The sequence below is a fragment of the Camelus ferus genome, chromosome 7 (genome assembly GCF_009834535.1).
Source record: "Camelus ferus isolate YT-003-E chromosome 7, BCGSAC_Cfer_1.0, whole genome shotgun sequence".
Taxonomy (NCBI): Eukaryota; Metazoa; Chordata; class Mammalia; order Artiodactyla; family Camelidae; genus Camelus; species Camelus ferus.
In genome coordinates this window covers 24,859,098-24,878,415 of record NC_045702.1, presented here as the reverse complement: position 1 = coordinate 24,878,415, position 19,318 = coordinate 24,859,098, and the positions used below count along the sequence as shown (strand labels likewise).

At 37.6% G+C, this 19,318-nt stretch overlaps 1 protein-coding gene across 4 annotated transcripts in view; it reads right to left on the bottom strand.

Annotated features, from left to right (window-relative positions):
* IQUB (IQ motif and ubiquitin domain containing) overlaps nt 1–19,318 on the bottom strand; it is a 64,984-nt gene that overhangs the window by 27,059 nt on the left and 18,607 nt on the right. For all 4 annotated transcript variants that reach the window (XR_004321353.1, XM_032483592.1, XM_006189162.3 and 1 more), the window contains 2 exons: nt 15,930–16,140; nt 7,000–7,175 (listed from right to left, as the gene is read on the bottom strand). Coding sequence is in view for 3 of the 4 variants with exons in the window: in XM_032483592.1 (XP_032339483.1) it covers nt 7,000–7,175; nt 15,930–16,140 (387 nt within the window). In the remaining variant the exon portion in view is untranslated. The remainder of the gene's footprint in view (nt 1–6,999; nt 7,176–15,929; nt 16,141–19,318) is intronic.

Genomic DNA, 19,318 nt, shown 5'->3' with positions numbered 1-19,318 from the left:
GGACTCCCAGGCTAAGAATTGAGAGACAGGAAGTGGAGTAAGCTCTGCTGGCTCAGGGACCCCAGTACAATCTTTAACAGTGACTAAGACTGTGTTTGCCACGGTTTTTGTTCCCTCCTACTGAGACTTCAGGAGAAGATTCATCGACCTAGAAATATTATAGTGAAAACTCACTATTTTCCCTTCTACTTTAAGGTATAAAGCTGCTCAGTTTCTTTCCCAGATTATAATCTATCAGAAAGGAGGGTACGTTGCTCACGACCACGAACTGGCCAAATGCTGTATTATTTGTAGGCTGATTGGTAATTGCTTTGGAGACCTGCAGTCCAATTTATAATCGCCACATACTTGTAACCATTTAAATCTTAGATTTGATATAATTAAAGTTTAAATAGAAGCCGATGTATTGGAACAAATCATCAGGAGTTAGAGTAGCCAAACAGAGAAATAAGGCTGCATTTAGTATGACAGCCTTATGAGAAACCTTTAGTCTCAATTTACCTTTAAATTTTTACATTTCATATTAGCTAAATTACATTGAAAACTGCAAAGCTACCATTTAGCAACAACTATACATGATATGTGTTCAAAGTAATGGCATCATTTTCTGATCAAAGCTAAAATGAACGTTGTGCAGAGCCAGGAATCTTCATCAGAAACTTTAGATCCTCAGGGTCTAGTTTCAATCCAGCAAATGAGAAACTGCAGCCCTATGATTAATTTATATTTTCAGAGCATAAATCTAATATTAAATAATGTAGAGTTCACTAGCAGACTGACAGAATTAATAAAATTTATTAAGGATTATAGTAGGAAAATAGTAAGAAAATATTTTATCATTTAATTATCACTTAGAAATTTTTAAAACATTGTTTTTGAATGGATACAGCCTTGTCTGTGGTAGGCCTCAGAGTGTTACTGAGATCTAATGTTTGTTGCAAAGCTCTTTTTAAAAGTTTTAAGGAATAAGCAATCTTAGGCTGTTTCATTTTGCAATATTCTAAAGTCTAAGGGCAATCTTTGTATGCAGGCTTTCTGAGGGTGGCTCTATTAAGTGTAATTTCCTTTCTTCCAGTAATGTGGACAATACCTTTAGCTCTGCAAGCTGGTAAACTATTTCATTTGTAATAATCTCAGTATAACAGCCTTTTAATGAAATGCTTACTTCATCTACTTGATTGTGTTTTTTCAACTGTTGTATTGACTTAATTCTACCTTCCTTCCATGTTTTTAGCCCCATCTAAGGTAAGAGGATATAGTCATACCTTGGATTTTTTTCTAAATATACTCAACATTCATATCCTTCCCACTCCTCAATTTTTAACTTAAATCCTACCTTCTCCATATAGATTCCTAACACTATGGTTTCAAATCACTGAAATCACTATTATCTGAAGTCCTATTGTACTTGTAAAAACAAACACATGCACACACACAAAGTATATAGTATCTCTATTTCAATCACTCAGGGAAATGCAATTTGGATACAAATTGTTACATATATATTTATCATAATGTTTGTTAATTCTATTTCTTCCAAAAGATTATAAGATAAATTTCTCATGTAGTTCTGTATTTATTCAATCAACAAATATTTATTGTGTTTACTATATATTGGACAGTGTGCTAGATAAAATACTATCCTGATTTCAAAAATTCTTAAGTCTAACGGGATGGAAAGATTTTTTAAAAAGTAATTAAAATAAAGGGTGATTATGCTTGATGGTGCAGGTAAATAGGTAACTAAAGGTTGCTATGAAGGGTTTAACTGGTGAAATGAAAACAGTACATAAGCTAAAACCTGAAGACTAACCAGGAGTAAACCAGATTAAAGGAAACTGAGTGATATAATCAAAGATTCCTAGATTTGAAGTCTGAGTTCCCTAGCATAAGCACTGAAAAGATATAAAAAAAATCTGTTTGGCAAAGCAGTTTTTATATTTGGATTTATTTCTGCCAACACTAATAACTTGGTCTTCAAGTCTAAGCTTCTTTGATTTCAGGCCTTAAGGTGGGTTTCTTGTTTTTTTTTTAAACTCTGATGCAGGAAAATGTCAACTTTGCTTATTTCTCTTTTCTATTCCTTTTTTTCTTTGAATGCTTTGGCTGTAATAAGAGATGTACAACAATCATGTTCTTAAAACTGCTTCAGAAAGCAGGAGCATAATAAATTCCATTTAGCTGCCAACAAATGAGGCAGCATAGACTCTGGAGGAGAGAGACAGAAGAACAGCAGGAAGACACATTTCAAGGAAGGGAAGGTGGAGAGACAACAAAAACCTTGAGCGCGGCAAGCCTCCATAAAATAGAAGAAATGACTGTGCTGTAAGAGGAGGCCTTTTCTTTCTCCTAAATTAATACTCTAGTCCCTAAAGGCACAAATTAAGAACCACATAACCCCTCCAAAGCTACTGGGTACTGATCAACTTTTCTTTTGCCCAGCAAAGGGGCTTTGTTCATCCACAGAGCACGTGCCTGTGTACTGTGGTGCTCAGAGAGCCCCAGAGCTGGTTGCATTTTTCTATCCCATTAGCTGTTGGCCACCTGAGTAAGGAGAAAAAAAATTAACAGACACAGCTAAGGCAGATTGCAGTTTTGTAGCCTGTGATTGTGACAAGTGGTGGGCGAATCAAAGAGACGCAAGGAAATAAATGGCCTTGACTCTAGGGGAAACCTCTTGCAGAAATTCAAATGGTCTCCTTACACAGTTTGGGTAAGGAGCACCCAGGCTATATTAGAAACTGGCTTATGATTTTTCATTCAAATTTCTTGACCCGAATTTCTTCACCTTTGTCTACTTGTGAGGTTTTAACATTTGACAACCTGTGGATGACCATGTTTGATGGATTAATTTGCAAATTATTTAATTAATGCTTCAAAAATCTTTAGATTAAGACTTTTAAGGAGAATGAAGGCTTAATATCAAATTCATAACAACTGATTAGTTCAGTGCCTTGATTGGACTAACTTAAAATAATATGACTCATTACTCAGAGAAATTCTATATTCAGGATGAGAAGATAAAAAATAAAATATTAGCTCAGTACATGACATAATAGTTAGATAAAATGAAGTTAAACTAAAACCAAACCATAAAATTTTATTCTCCAAAGTTATTTCCCAATTACAGGGAAGTAAATAATCTCTTTACATACCTACATGTTCTCGTCCTAAATCTGGATCTTAAAATCTGCATCATGGTTCTGGTTGTTAGTGTTAACATTTGAAAAAAACTCTGGCTTTATTTAGCCTCAGGGATTAATTACAAGCTATTTTTCCCCAGTAATAAAAAAAACTGTAGAATAAGTTACTCCAAGTTTCATGAAATCAACACTGACTCCTGAATACTGGAGGCAATGCAAGGCATGGTGAGGGGAGGAGACAGGCATAAAAAGGAACAGACCTTGATAAGTATTTACAACAGAAGACTAACTATAAAGTCTATCTTAATTGTTTTCTATGATATTTAGTATGGCATTATATACAGAAAGGTGATTAAAATGATTATGTATTAGAATAACAAAGATTTTAAAGTTTACTATAACAGGTTAGAAGCAGCCCAAAAGTCACTGTTAGCCAATATTTTTAAAGACTGGACTAATGAGACTATATAATGGACTGGGATTGATGTCAAGTGTAGTTGTCCCAGTCTGTGGTGGTGTTTTTCTTGCCCTGTATAACACTTTGGTCAAAACTGATTTAAAATTTCCTCATATTAGCTAAAGTGTCCATTTCCTCTAAATCTTAGCCTGGGCATTGGTGAGATTAACTGGCATATCAGCTGGGGTGAACAAGGGTTCAGAACCCCAAGTCTAAAACGTACGGCCCACACAAAGCCGTGCCTTGATTTCTTGTGAACCCACAAGCTCTTGTGGCCAGCTTTTCCATCCTCCCTTCAACCTTCTGGTCTTGCATCTTTGTGTGCTGCCCTGCATCAGTCTGGACATTAAGGTCCAGTCACTGCTCTTGTTCCCTCTCCTCTGACCAGAACGAATCTTCTTACACTTAATACTTCATTTATTTAGTAATACAATTAAAGAAGCCACACTGCACCTCGTTGCCTTCCAACTGTTTCCTCCCTCCCTCTCTCCTAGAAATACTCAAAAACGCCCATTTTCCTGGCATAGAGCAATTCTTCCTATACTCAGGACCTTTCTGGGTCTCAGATTCTACCTCAAAATTTATCAAATTATTTACCCCACTTCCAAAAAAAAAAAAAAAACACCAGAAAACAAAAACAAATCTTCCTCCCTCCTAGGAATTCTTGTGAACAAAATTTCCCCATCTCCTTATTTGGTGAGATTTAAGGAAATTCTTAGAGTGCTCTGCTCCATGACAGGGGGCAATGGTCATCAGCTGGCCCCAGAGTCACTTTATATGGCAGGACTTGATCTACCTTTGGCCTCACTATGATTCAAAAAATGTTTAGAGACAATGCTAGACATGAGACCAGAAGTCGGGGGTGTAAAAGCATAATGAAGAATAGACATTGTATAAATATTTGCAACAAGAATTTAAAATAGTTTATAGGGAACAGAGCGGCAGATCAAGAACAAGTAGGAAACCCTGTAGAAGGTCCAGCCTTAAATAAGGAAGGCAGGTGCCACCCATCTTCCCTGTCCATTAGCACCTCAGAGGCCTCTAGCTCCTCCAGACACTCCTGTGCCCCCTGGTCCACGCTGGTTGGTAAGAATAACAATCAGACACATAAGGAACACAGTGTCCAGTGAGGAAGCTGGATTCAAGATAAAGCAACTTGCTAAAGGAATACGTTTAGTTTAAAGAATCACCCTGCAGAAGTATGACTATTATGGCTTCCTTATAGTAGTACTCATCTTTCCTAGAACGAAGATATTCAAGAATTTGAAATGACTTTATCTATGTTGCATAATTTCTTGATAATACCTGAAATATAAAATTACCCAACCATTATTTCTATCCCTTGTTTTTCCTCTCTACCTTCCTCCACAAGCATGTATTGATGCTCTGTGTTAAGCACTGCGCTAGGATATGAGGATACAGAAATAAAAGGTAGCTCTTGCCGTAAGAAGCTCAGAATCTAGGAAGGATTCACTCATATAAGTAGCCGTAATAAAAACTGATCACTGGGTACAAAGGCAGAAGCGACGCAGAGTCTTAGGAAAGCATGCGGAACAGGCTAAAGCAGGGGCATCAGCAGTGCTTCCCAGAAGGGGCACCTGTGCTTGTTTTTGGGGGGGGTGGCTGGCTACTGAGGAAAGAAAGGATGTTCCGGTAGAGGGCACACCAGACGTAAAAGCACTGAGTGCGCGTGGCCCCCCTGAGACATGCAAGGAACTGAGCATCGCTGGAACAGTGTGGCTGTCCTGTGCGAGGAGAGATGACGGTGAGACAACAGTGGGACGGGTGAGGTGAGCCAAGAGTCCATTACAGAAATTTTCATTCCCTGAGGGCGGCGAGGCGGGTAGGGGCAGAGCCGTGTTTAATGGGATCACTTTAGCTGCAGTATGGGTGATGGAGGAGGGAACTGAGAAGTGAGACTGGAGGTCAACAGCCTAATTCAGAGACATAAAATAATCCAGATGGGAAGGAAATCCAGATTCAATTCAATCAGTGTCCAGCTCACACACACAAGATAAGACCTGTCTCATGACGGCCTCCCAGGGGACACAGGAAAGCCAGAGAGGGGAGCTGATGCATAACGCCTCCTCAGATACTTCTCATCCTCTCATGCTCCAGCAGGACCGCAAGGCGTTCTGCCAAGACTCAGATTAGCTGCGGTTCAAGTCTTTGCTGACACAGCCTGTGTGGATACAGGCAAGGTTATCAAGGTGCCACGGCAGAGCCACTTCCCTGTAGGCAGTGGTGGTGGGTTTGAAAAGGAAGAAGTAAAGAACAGAGATTATTCAAGTAATAGAACAGTCTGGCGGCTAAACAGGACATCAAGAATAGCGCCCAGGTTTCTGCCTGAAGCAACTGAGGAGATGAGGAAATCTTCATAGAGATAAACTATGTGAGTGGTACAGCAGAGGACGAGCTTAGAGGTGAGGAGCCAAGGAATGGTTAGATGATATGGTTTAGGGGTTGACCTGTCAACTGGAGGTGTACTCTTGAGACATCCAAAGAGCAGTGATAGTAGGCAATTAGCTATGACTTGGAAGCTCCCAAGAGAAGTCTGGCTGGAACCGTAGGGAGTTCCAGGATGCAGGGTAAAGCCACAAGAAAAACTGAGATCAAACAGGAGAGCGTGTAAGTGAGATGAGAGGAGCGCATTTATAGTATCACAAAAATACGGTTTTTAAGAACAGATGTTCTCACAGAATAAGCATCATACAACTAAAATCATGACAGGTGAATATCTTAAAGAACTCCATCCCTTTTCTTCTCACGGCTGGATTGGCTTTTAATTGCTTGGAAAGATCAAGTGCATAAAAGGAAACTGGTCACTATGGAAACAAGCTAGTCAATATCAAACAGGCAATTTCACCATGAAAGGGTAATTAGTTTTTCCCTTAATTGTATGTTTTCATGGTTTTCAATAATCTTACATCTTTTTAATCAGAAATTTCCAGTCAGCTAATGACCTGGTGAGCAAAAGCAGAAACACTAGTCTATGCTATTTTCTCCAGGTTGTTTACTCTGGGGCACCCCAGATCCAGGCATTTTGTGACTTCAAGACTACATTTTATCAGGGTGTGGAATTCATCCAATTTCTACAACCAGCCTAAATCTAAATGAACAGAGTCACAAGGAAGGTGTCTTCACTTTTTCCGTCATGGACAAATCTCTTTTGTTAACAGCATGTTAATTCCATATTACTGGTCAATTGTTATTCTAGGCTGCAGCAAAAATCTAAAGCTGTATAAGAAAAAAAAATACATGCGAAATTTAAATAAACACATCACCGAAATGCTCCACAAAATTCATGCAAATTCTTACGATATAAGTCTCTTCAGTTCATTATTCTACATTTTTTAACTCAGGATGCATTCATATTTAAATAATTGTTACTTCACTAACCTGATCCAAAAAAGTTTGTATTAGTGCTTTCTGGTTCGCCATATAAGCGATGTATCTATGTCTCCCAATGGAAGCAATTATCTGGGTCTCTTTCTCCAGAAGTTGACACAAAGCAGCTTTCCTTTCAGCTCCAGTGAAAGATTGGTTAATGCGTGCAAGTTCTTCTTGCCGCCAGACTAGAGCAATAACATGAAAGACTCTTGAGTTTTTAAATCCCACATCTTTCCAGAGCATTTTTTACTATCACATCCTGACAAGCAGTATTTTATTTTTATATCACTTTAAATAAAATTAGACTTGAATAGAATCATTCATATTGTACACGTGATATCCCCAAAAAACAGGATGAAACAGAAGCTAAGTGACTTAAAGCGATAAAAGAAGAGTCCATAGTACATCAGTACGGATAATGTCAAATTATGCCTCCAAGTGAGCATGCACACACCCCAGTGTTGAAAAAAATGTGGCCTGGATGTGTGGCACCTATGAACACGTACTGCTCAGATCTCCCTCCAAGGCAGTGCCTGCTGCTAGGAGTTCAGGAGGCTGACAGTCCCAGCTACAGCACTTCGGATCTGCCGCCACTCTGGAGCACAGGCCACACTCTCCCCACTAAGCGCCCAGTCAATGACTGAGAGCCAGTGGGGTACCAAGGGCCAGCAGTGGTCTCTCCTGGGGTCAGTCTTTGTATCGGAGCTGACCAGTGGGCTGACTGAGACTCCCTCCGAGCTCTGTCTCTTTGAGGCTTTCCATCCCTCACCCTCTCTCCTCTCTGTCAGCTTCACAGGCAACAACCCACATCTCAGTCTGAAAGGAGACTCTCATGTCCTTTCCCTGCTCGGTCTTCCCTTTATTTCTCACTTCAAACTCCACCTTGGTATCTGCTTCCCCCAGTACCCAGCGTGACACAGTTTTATTTAGAACTGTTGGCTTCAACTGTTTTCTTCACTACTAGCACTTTTAGTACCATCTTCCACTTATTTACAAAACCCTAATTATATTAGCAAGTGTTATAAAGTAATTACTTTTACACTTCCTCAAACTAATGAATTATGATAAAATAATATTCATAATATTTTAAAGCGTTGGCTACTATTAATAAAGAATGTGTTGCATGAAATACATCCTAGGACCAAACCATAAAATGCCAAAGAATAGTATTTTTATAAACTCAATTTACCTGAAGATTATTCTCAAAACTAACCTCAGAAAATACTCATTACTAGGTCCTACTCCAAACTTAAAGAAGTCAAAATTTCTGGGCTCAGATACATTTATTTTAACAAGTGTCCCATTCAATTCTTATATATGCTAAATTAAGGGAAGAAAACTGTTTTATATCCCACATTTCAAAAATGTCTAACTTATTTACAATAAAGGAAAATTAGTGCTGAAAAGAAACTTAGAAATTAAATAGTTTGAACTATATTCAATATCTTGTAACAGCATATAATGGAAAAGAATATGAAAAGGAATATATATATATATATATATATGACTCACTATGCTGTACACCAGAAATTAACACAGCATTGTAAATCGACTATACTTCAATTAAAAAATTGTTCAAAAAACAAAGAAGTTAAATAGTTCAACACCCCTCCCCATTTAAGACAGCATCCTCCTCCCAGCAGCCTGGACAGGCTGAATTCGGTCCTGGTCCTGGTACCAGCCTATGAGTCAAAGCAGAGTCAGCCTATTCTTTACACCACATGGCATCCCTGCGGATATCGAAGACAGCTGTCACATTCCACTTAGTTTTTCTCTTTTCCAGAAAAAACACTTCCCTTTCTTAAACTGCACATTATTTGGCATAACTTCATGTCCCATCCAGGCCAAGCAGCTCTTTTAAATATGGCATACCAAATTTCTGACAAGATGGAGGTTTATATACAGACTGCTCATTGCCTCCTCCTAAATTCTTATTGAAATAATACAAGAAATATGAAATAGAGGAGAACAGGGAGAGACCAGAATCAGTACTGGAAATCAGAGAGAGGTGTGATTCATATGTAGAATCTTGGGGGAATCTCCTTAAGGTATAGCACAGACACTACTGGAAGACACTCAAAGAGGCACCAATGCCATCACCCAAACTGTTGCTGTCTGTCTCATCTCAGAAATGGACGCTGTAGCAAAGGACAGTAAACCTTAATTCATGGACTCAGAGCTAGAGAAAAGGGTAGGCTATGAATCCATTTGATAGCTTCTCATGTTTTAAGAACGTCTTTGAAAAACTTTAAGAAGGAATGAAAGAAGAATGCCTACATTTCAAATCAATACAGGATTAACAGTCACAAATGTTTATGAAGAAAAAGACAAAAAAAATTAGAAACAGAAAGCATAAAACTAGATTAGAGAAGCAAAATTAAGTCTAATAATTATCTTTAAAATATGAAATGGTTAAATTTTTGACTGAAAACAAAACTAAAATTTTTTAAAAAACCAATGATATGATGTTTTCAGGGAGCACATTAAAATAAAGTGACATCAAAGATTAAAGTTAAATATAAAAAGGTTGGTAAATATGATATAAAAAGGTTGGTAAATATGAACAAAAAAAGCAGAAGCAGCAATATTAATATATTGAAAATGGAGGGGGAACAATCAAAATTCAGTCCTTGGAGTAAAAGACAATTTTATGATGAAAGGTATGGCTGTCATAAGTGTTTATATTGAAAATCACATCCCAGCAACGTATATAAAACAAAACTTCTATTAGTTATAAATACTACTGTGGTGAGTATATTTTATAGCATATAAACATAAATGAAATACAAATGAGTTAATCTATGACAGCCAAGTAAAGAAGAATTAAAAGCATTAGCATATTGACACACTATGATTAGCAAATTTAAACTAATTAATACGCATCAAGCTTTGAAAGCCAAAAGCTGAAAATATATCTTATTTTCAAATTGCTATGAAATAGTTAAATTTATATAAATTCTAGGAGTAGGAATGGAAGAAAACAAAAATCCCCCAAATCAGAAAAATTGAAAACTGCATTTTTGACACAGTACAAACTACAATTAATTACAAAAGTTTAAGAATGTTCCCAACCTCTTGAAAATGTAAAAAATGCTATCAACAATAACATTTTAATCAAATAAGAAGTAAAAGGTATGACTGTCAACCATCAAAGAAAGAAAGAAAAAACAATGCTAATATCAAAATGCATAAGATGTAACAAACATTGTGGTAAAGTATATTTTCAAAGTAAGCCTCAAATTCAAATCAGGCACCTATGAAAAGTGTGTCCCGGGGCAGGGAGCGGGGCAGACTTATAAAAAGCTGTAATGTTTGAGACAGGTAATCACCGGCCTTCTCTGGAAGGCCATGTCTTCTGGCTCCCATGCTCCATGATTATGTGCGAGACCAGTGTGGCTCAGATCCCCTGGCATATAGAGTCGGACTGGGAACCTGAACTCACCGAAGCCATGTTTGTTCTCTGCTCTTCATAGAGAACACGGAAGCAAAACAAAGGTTGAAACAGTGACCTACTGTTCTTTATTCTGAACAAATATTCCCCAGAGTCACTTTAGTCTTTTGACATTTATCACATTCCTTTTCAATGTGAACTTATTAGTTGGTTTACTACTGGAGAGCCATTTTTACTTAATGGCTTAATTAGCCATCTAATTCTTTCCTTTTACATGGAGGTGATTTATTATTTTATTGTCAGAATAATGAAGTTTCAGAGCCTCATGAGCTGTGCTCTGGCCGTAGAATCAAACCTGTTTTTTTCTCTGAACTTCAAAAATCCTAGTTCCCTTATCTGGTTATTATATTTGCCAAAACCCTATCATTTCTTTGCCAATTCAAAACACTCAACTACAATTTTTGAGCAATTATCATCTGAAAGGAACTCTATAAGGTTTGATGGTACATACAAAAGTGAGAGAGCGCAATGCCTTTTTGAAGGAGCGAGCATGTCCCCTTGCCTCTCCCTGGTTGGACAGACTGTAAAATCCTTCCACTAGGGCAGAATTTCTGCCTCTCATTACCCAAAAGCTTGACATGTTTCACCATTAGGTTTAAATACTTCCTTTGGGTACATCTCCTCTTGACATAAGATTACTTCCTCTTATCTTGTATCAGGTATGATTCAATCAAGTAAAATGTACTCTCCCATTGTTATATTCCAGGCATGATTACTTTCTCAATGTGTTGCAGGGATGTTTCAGAATACATTACATTTATATATAATTTATATAATTATAAATTATATTTTCCTCCTTCTACTAAAATTTCCAGTTTATTTTAACACTCTTCATCGAAAGGTAAATATCTGAAGCCTTAAGTGTTGTTTCTGGCCCTCTTGTTATAACCACTACCTTTCATGATATCTAGTTTTATCAGATTGTTTCTTCCTCCTCTCAAATTTCGATTTGAAATCACCGTGATCAGGTCAAGGACTTGCTGCTCACGTTCTTTACAAGAATCCATTCTGACCCTTACCAAGAACACATTATTCAGACACAGTACAGCTTGGTCTGCTCAAAAAGGATTCGTAAATTTAAACGCTAAATTGTTTTCAGCAAAAGGGTTGTAAATTTAAGAGCTAAAATATGCTATGAAAGTCCAGAAAATCCAAGATTGATGAGTGTATCATTTAAGAGTAGTTTTACCAACCAAAAAACTTTTAAAAATTTGACAATATCCATATACCAAAAGGCAGTATACGAATGAAGAAGAAAATTGCTTACTTATGGAAATAATAACTGAGAATATTTACCTCATGGGATTATAAGGATGCTCCCAGAAAGCAAATAAAAACTGAATGATATTAGTAAGCCTATTTTACTTCCCAGTTTTACATTAGAAAACTTTGTAACCAGTAATATATTTAGGCCACTAGGATATTATTTATGCTATTCTGCCAACAACTTCAGAAACCAATATACTGGTCTGCTAGACTAACACTTCAGTCCTGGGTGAATCAGGGGGCACATATATGTCATATAAGCTCAGATCCTACATTTTGCTTACATTGTTAGTATGACTTTTAAAAAGGAAACAACTCAATGAAGGTAATTAAAAATGAAAATAATTCTAGTAAAATTCTCCATTAGATGAACAACCTCCCTGTAAGTCTAGAGTCAGGGACAGAACATGGCATCAGACAAATGCCACGACCCAACTACCAAAATGGAACAGAAAAGCACAGGAACCAGGAGCAGGTGAACAAAACTGATTTTATATCTGATTTGACAGTTTCCAGAACTATACAGGGAAGACACTGAGAAAAATGAGAGATTCTTCCCTTTCATAAAATATATATTCCCTGAGAATGATAATTAAAACAAAAAAAATTTGGAATTCTATATTAGTTTGCGAGGGCTGCCATAAAGCTACCACAGACTGGGTGACATAAACAACAAAAATTAATTTCCTCACAGTTCTGAAGGATAGAAGTTCAAGATTAAGGTGATGGCAGGATTAGATTCTCCTGAGCACCTCTCTCCTGGGCTTGTAAGTGGTCATCTTCTTCCAGTGCCTCCTCGTGATCTTCACTCCATGTGTGTCTGTGTTGTAATCTCCTCTTCTCATGAGGACACCATCATACTAGATTAGGGTCCACCCATTAGACCTCATTTTTTCTTCATTACTTCTTTAAAGGCCCTATCTCCAAATACAGTCACATTCTGAAGTACCAAAGGCTAGAACTTCAACATATGAATTTGGGAGGAACACAATTCAACCCATAACAGATGTCAATAACCACCAATATTTTAAAAGAAAAAGATATTAAAGGAATTGGTTCATTTGAAAGAATATATTTATATCCTTAACTTATCCTCTTGGATAAATTATCTAATTTCCAGGGTCTGAAGTTCTATACTATAAACTATAAATGAAACTGTAAATGGAACTGTAAAATGAAAGGATGGTACTAGTATATAAAGTCCATACACTTTCTATAATTTCTCAGATCTAAACTTGCAATTTCCAAACGAGAAATAGCAGAACATACAATATTTTGTCCACCACTGGCAGTTTATATGCATTTGCTGGAAGCTTGAATGGAAAGAACCAAGAAAGATTCAGACCGAAACCCCAGGGCCAGATCTGTCAATGGATGGGGCCAGGGAGTCTCCAGAAGCTAGAAGTCAAGGTACTCTGAGATCGAAGTAATAATTAGAGACAAGTCAGAAACCACCTGGCTTGACTTTTTGACTTTTGTCAAAACAAGTCAAAGGGTAGAAGATCCAATTCAGCAAACATCCATTAGACACGATAAGCAAGGTTCTATCAGAAACCGAGGTACAGACACGGACAGTTAAGAGAACGGTGTGAACAGAGAATTACAGGGCAGGGAAAAGAGGCTCCAAGCCCAATTCATGCTGTCGAGAGAGGTTTCCTAAAGACGATGACTCCTGTGTTGAGTCTGAGATGAGAGAAACAATTTAGATCAATAGAAGAAGTCACCCTCAACATATTGCTATAAGAAAAAAAAAAAGACATAAAAATCTAACATTATTGTTTGGAGACAAATTTTCTTTGATGCAGTATATAGTTAAATTCATTTTCTTAAATTGGTACCATTTTGCTGTTATTACTGAGGAAAAGTTAAACTTTGTATTAGGATTAGCTGTAATTCAAACTATGTAATTGTCACTATGAGCCACAAGAGGGCAGCAGTTTCAAAGACTGGCGTGAAGAATGTGGAATGAAAACTATCAAATAGAAGAGCTGTATAAATTACTGAGCTTGTGAACTTGAACTTTAACTACCACAAATCAGACCTTTAAAAAATATTATTCTTAGAGCTCTAATTTAGAATTTTAGGGCTGGAAGGAAACTAAGAGATCTCTCTTTTATGTAAAATTTTGTTTTCATTTTCTTTCATATAAATCATGTTGTAAACATAAAAAATATATCTGTTCTACTTTAATATAGAAAATATGCATAAAATTATTTACCTTAGTAAATAGTAACATATATATATACGTCTTTGCACTTTTAAGTACTTTCATAAATGTAATATTTTGTATTTTTCACTTTATAAAGCCCTCTGAAGTAGACGTGCCAGAAATTATTAAGTCTTTTCATAGATAAAGAAACTGAAGCCTAGGAGAAGGGAGTAACTTATCCAAGTTAATATCACTCATAAGTAGAAATAGTAGAACTTCACTGAGCATAGTTTCTACTAGTTTGCACAGCTGCTTGTTAACTAAACAAAATAACAATGATACCCTCTGGTTTACTCCTATGTGAATTTGGAAGATTATTTGAATAGAACTCTGCTCTGATAGAACTTTAGTTTAATACTTGTCAATGAGACCTTTCACAGACACCTTGCTAACAGTGCTCTCTGTTTAACTACTACCCTGAGAAACAAACTTTGTTTTCAACTGAGAGAAAATGGAAATAGAAGTGACGTCCAAAGTAAAACAGATAGTATTTGCTGAGGTCAATGATTAGGAGAAAGGGAGAGTGGACATACGAGCCTCAGAAACAGGTGTAACTATTACCTCAAACGCTGCCACGTTCCTAAAGCCACTCAATTTTGCGCCTTATCAAATAGATAAATGTATTAATGTTGCTTGTAAGACCTAGTGTTTAATTGTATCCTCTTCAGTGAACAGCGTGCTGTCACACAGCTATTTAAACAGACCGATATCTGACACCTAAAACTGTATTGGATTAGAAAGGGAGAGACAGGTAACAGAACACAAACACCACCACAAACAAATAGTATACAAAGAAGCAAAGTTAAAGTTAACATCATGAATAATCATAGAGAATTCAGAGACTATTATTTCTGTGGATGAAAATCTGTCCAACTAAAAAAAAATTGAGGATATTAACATTTTTTTTTAATTCTTCTATGTCATCACAAGAGCCCAACTTCACTTTCTGGCATCTGCTCCAGTTACTCCCACTTCAGAGCCGTTCCTGGGAGAGCAGAAGCTGGAGAGCTGCATCACCACGCCCTCGGGTCGCCCTTCACTCACTTGCTCACTCATCTGCCACCTTTTGTGGGGCATGTGAGCTAAGCACAGAAAATGAGAGATCATCCAAAGAACAAATACATCACTATTCCCTTACGGAGCTTATACTCCAGCGGTGAAAGTCTTAAACAAAAAATGTACTGTTACAAAGTGTGGCGTTATAAATGAAAAATCTGGGGTGCAGTGAGAACCCTCAGATGATAACAGGATACCCAGGTGGTATCGTCAGTTCACAAAAGCCTTTGAGTAGGTGACACTGAAGCTGAGACTGCAAGGTGGGCATTGGGGAAAAGCTTCAGGAAGAACAGTGTACCTACTGCCCAAAGGAGGGAGTGATTGGCTTGTTCAAGTAACTGCGGGTAACTGTGTCAGTGACTAGCACACATCCTGTGGAAGAAATGAGGCACAGAAGTCAAATGGGTGGACAGTGCACGTACATACATACATACCTATATGTTATATTTAATATATATAATACATATACATTATACACACACACACACACACACACACACACACACAGAGTCATTAATGGAGGGGAATAGGAAGGTATTGCCAAGCCTTTCCTCTAAAGAGCAGAATCAGAGACAGGATGCAGGGCTGAGGGATTCAAGACAGTTCAACTCTGAGTTCACAAATTCCCAAGACTATCAGAGAACCAGACTGGACAATACTTTCTCTTTTTACCTCACAGGAACGAAGATCAAATGAAATAATATACTAAAACTGAATAAGGCACAGAGCAGTATTCACATCTTATTTACCCACTGTTAATATAAGAGCACTTTCAATTTCATTTCAGTCTTAATTCCATCCTCAAATGTAAGACATTATTCACCTTAAATTCTCTAGTCCAGATTCCCAAGACATCCTCCTAAAATAACAGTCTTCCTTTTGTCTTTAGTAAACCTGTTTTTTCTACTAATGAAGTTATAAAATTAATATTTTATGCAAAGCCTATTTCAAACTTACGTTCTAGTGCATTATAAAGAAGTTCGAAATCTTCTTTTGTTTGAGGATTATGCCTCCGGTGATAGTCCAATTTCATCCACTCTTCTTTTTCTTTTATCTTCCTTAGTTCTTCCTGTGCCTCCCACTGCAACCTTAACATTTTCTGTCTTCTTAAACTTTCTACCACGGCTTTAGCATGCCATTGTCTGTAGTAAGTCTGTAGCACTATTACCTACAGGTAAATTAAAAGGAAATAAAAAGTGTCTATCATCAACTTTATTAAGACAATAAAAGGCAACAATGATTATTTCTATTCCAATTCAATAACTACTAAAAAATGCTGAGAGTCAAATTTTAGCTCTATGCCAGGTACTCTCACATACATTACAATACAAAAGTCACAGGTAAGGCACTCCAGCCATCTGACTTTGAAATCTCAAGCTGCAGGTACACCATCATAGGAGGCAGTTAGTATGACGCTTAAGAGCACAGGCTCCGGAGTAAAACTGAGTTTAAATCTTCCCTCTGCTCCTCACTAGCTGTTTGATTTGGGGTAAGTTACTTGCCATCTCTGTGCTTTAGGACCCTCATCTGCAAAATAGTGATAATAGTAGTACGCATATGAAGGGCTTAGCTCAAGCCTGGTACATTTTGATGAATACTGTTATTGTTATAAATATTAGTTATCTCTACTTTATCTTAACTGTCATTAGCTATGCTCATATCTTTTTAAAAATGTAATCTACTAACCACTCAGCAGGTAGGTTATGTGTAGAAACCACCAAAGCAAACAAGTATATATTAAATTAGGAGGAAAATATATGTGTTTAAAGACACAGTATAGTACCAGATCCTCAAAAAGCTTGCAATGTAACTGAGAGAGTTCTTCCTTTTATTTCCTAAACTCATTTTTTTTTTAAAAAGGAAAAACATGGAGAGGCTAGGCCAAGATTGAGGGCAGAGAACGTGCTGACACAGCCCTTCCCCTCAGCCTGATCCCTAATAATTACAGAAAAAGCACATAAACAGAAATCAATAAACATATTGGACCATACTGCAGGAGTCCTCCAACAGAACAGGAAGTTTGAAGAGTCCCCTCAAGAAAGGAGACAGGCGGAATAAATTGAAGAAGGAATCTATCTAGTCATGCACTGGAGAGGAAGCTAGAAAACCCAGAAGTGCCTCGCAAACTGGTTTGCAGGAAGGGGTTTTAGGGCAACTAACAAAGTGACTGCTTTCCCCTTTGCAAAAGGGACAGGCTCTCTAAGACAATTTAGGTAAAGAGCAGCAGAGGTATTTGCCTCTAGGCAAGTGTGGTTAGTGTCCCACAAGGCTGGTGACACCCAGGATGAATAAAAGCCCCCTCTCCAGAAAACTAGCTCTCTTCCAGAATCAAGTCTTGCCCGTCCCCTAAAGCCGCTGGGGTAAGACTATCACAACCAAATACTTTGTAGCACGTGGGACATCTGGAATTTCAAATACTCTGGGTTCATATCCAAGAATAACCAAACATTTGAGAAGAGGCAACAAAATAAAAGGCTCCTCGGTCACTTAGAACTTACATTTGTGTGAAACAGAATTACTAGAACAGAGGTTCTCAAAGCATGACGGCCAGACCACCAGCGGCAGCAGCATCTGGAAAACTGTTGTGCAAATTCCCAGGCCCCACCCCAGAGCTACTGAATCAGAGGTTCGGGGGGGAGTACGGATTCTGCGTATTACAGGCTCTCTAGGTGCTCTGATGCACACTAAGGTTTTAGAGCCACTCTTCCAGACTAAAGCAAAACAAAAGAACAACAAAGCCAAACTGGACAGAGCGAGTATTTTCAGAGAGAAAGGAAAGGCTATTCAATCAACATCAAAGGACCGGGGAGGAGGGACTAGTTCAGGTGGCAGAGTGCAGGCCTAGCGTGCCCGAGGTACTGGGCTCCATCTCCAGTACCTCCTCCAAAAATAAATAAACCTAGTTACCTGCCCCACCAAAAGTAAAAATAATAATAATTTAGTAGTACAATAATAGACAAATAAAAATTTTTTTTAAAAAAAGAACCAACAAAATACTGTGACAAAATTTTTGGTTTTGAAATTTAAAATATCAGTACAATGTGTTTAGCTTGGGTGTTATTAAATTTGTTGAACTTGTAAAGATACTAAAACACAGTTGTTTAAACAACAGTTTTTCCCTTCTCGCATGGTAATCCAGGGACTGGCTCAGGGACTGGCAAACGGCTTGGGGCTAGTAGGAAGCTCTGCCTTACTCACCAAGTGGCTTCCTACTCCTGTGTCCCAGTGGCTGGTCCACTTCCCATCTTCCAGCCAGTAGAGAGGGGAAAAGACAAAAGAATTACCACCCAGTCACTTTAAGAACAATGTCCAGAAGGGGAACACATCAGCTCCCTCATCCCCTTTTCCAGGCCTTAGTCCTCTGGCCTCACCAACACAGAAAAGAGTTGTGAAATGCGGCCTTCAGTGGTGCGGCCCAGCCAAAGTTTTACTACAATGGGAAGAATGGACATCAGCCAGTAACTAGTAGTTTATTGTAGGCTGTTCTGCAGAATGTGCAGAGCCTACGAGGGAACTAGCAAGCAAGAAACTTAGACAGGAAAATCTTTTGGAATGCAGGGTAAAAGGTCATAAAAATTAGAAAGAATGGAGGAATATTAAGAGATATGGAAGACGAATGCAGACATTCCAAAATATGTCTGCTACAAGTTCCAGACAGAATGAAGAAAACTGGATTCGAGAAAATGCTCAAAATTTCATAGAAAATTTCCCAAAACTGAAGAAAGACATGAGCTCTCAGAAAGGATCCATCCCCAAGTCTCAAGCACATCACAGTAAGATTACTAAGGATAAAGTGAAGACCCTGAAAGCTCCCAGGAAGAGGAAACAAAGAGCTGAGAATCCCACTGACATCAGAGTTTTAATTAAAAACAGCTTTGAAGTTATAAAAGAAAACCATTTTGAAAATAAGTTTGGATCTAACCTTCTACACCCACTCAAACCAAAACCCGAGTAAGGTTCATTCAATGAGCCTTAGATGGCTCACCTCCCAGGCATAATCTCTGAAATAATTACTTAGAGAATATATTCCAACAAGAACAATAAATTAAAGGGAAAGAATTAAAGAAGTGAGCAAAAACTTTCAAAAAATTATTAGGGCTAAATATGTATTATTTGAAAAAAAATTCTACATATTATATCCATATAAATATATAAAACAATCTGAAGTTATAGTTATGCAGTAAATTATAATTATGTAATATACATGTAACTGTAATTCCAGATCAAATCCTCACTGGCTGGGAGGAATGAGAGAGGAGAAGCAGGAAATGAAAAAGAGCCTGCTAGGGTCATTGATTTGTTCATGGAAAAGACAGAGAGCCTGATTAAGTGCATTAAAAATTTTT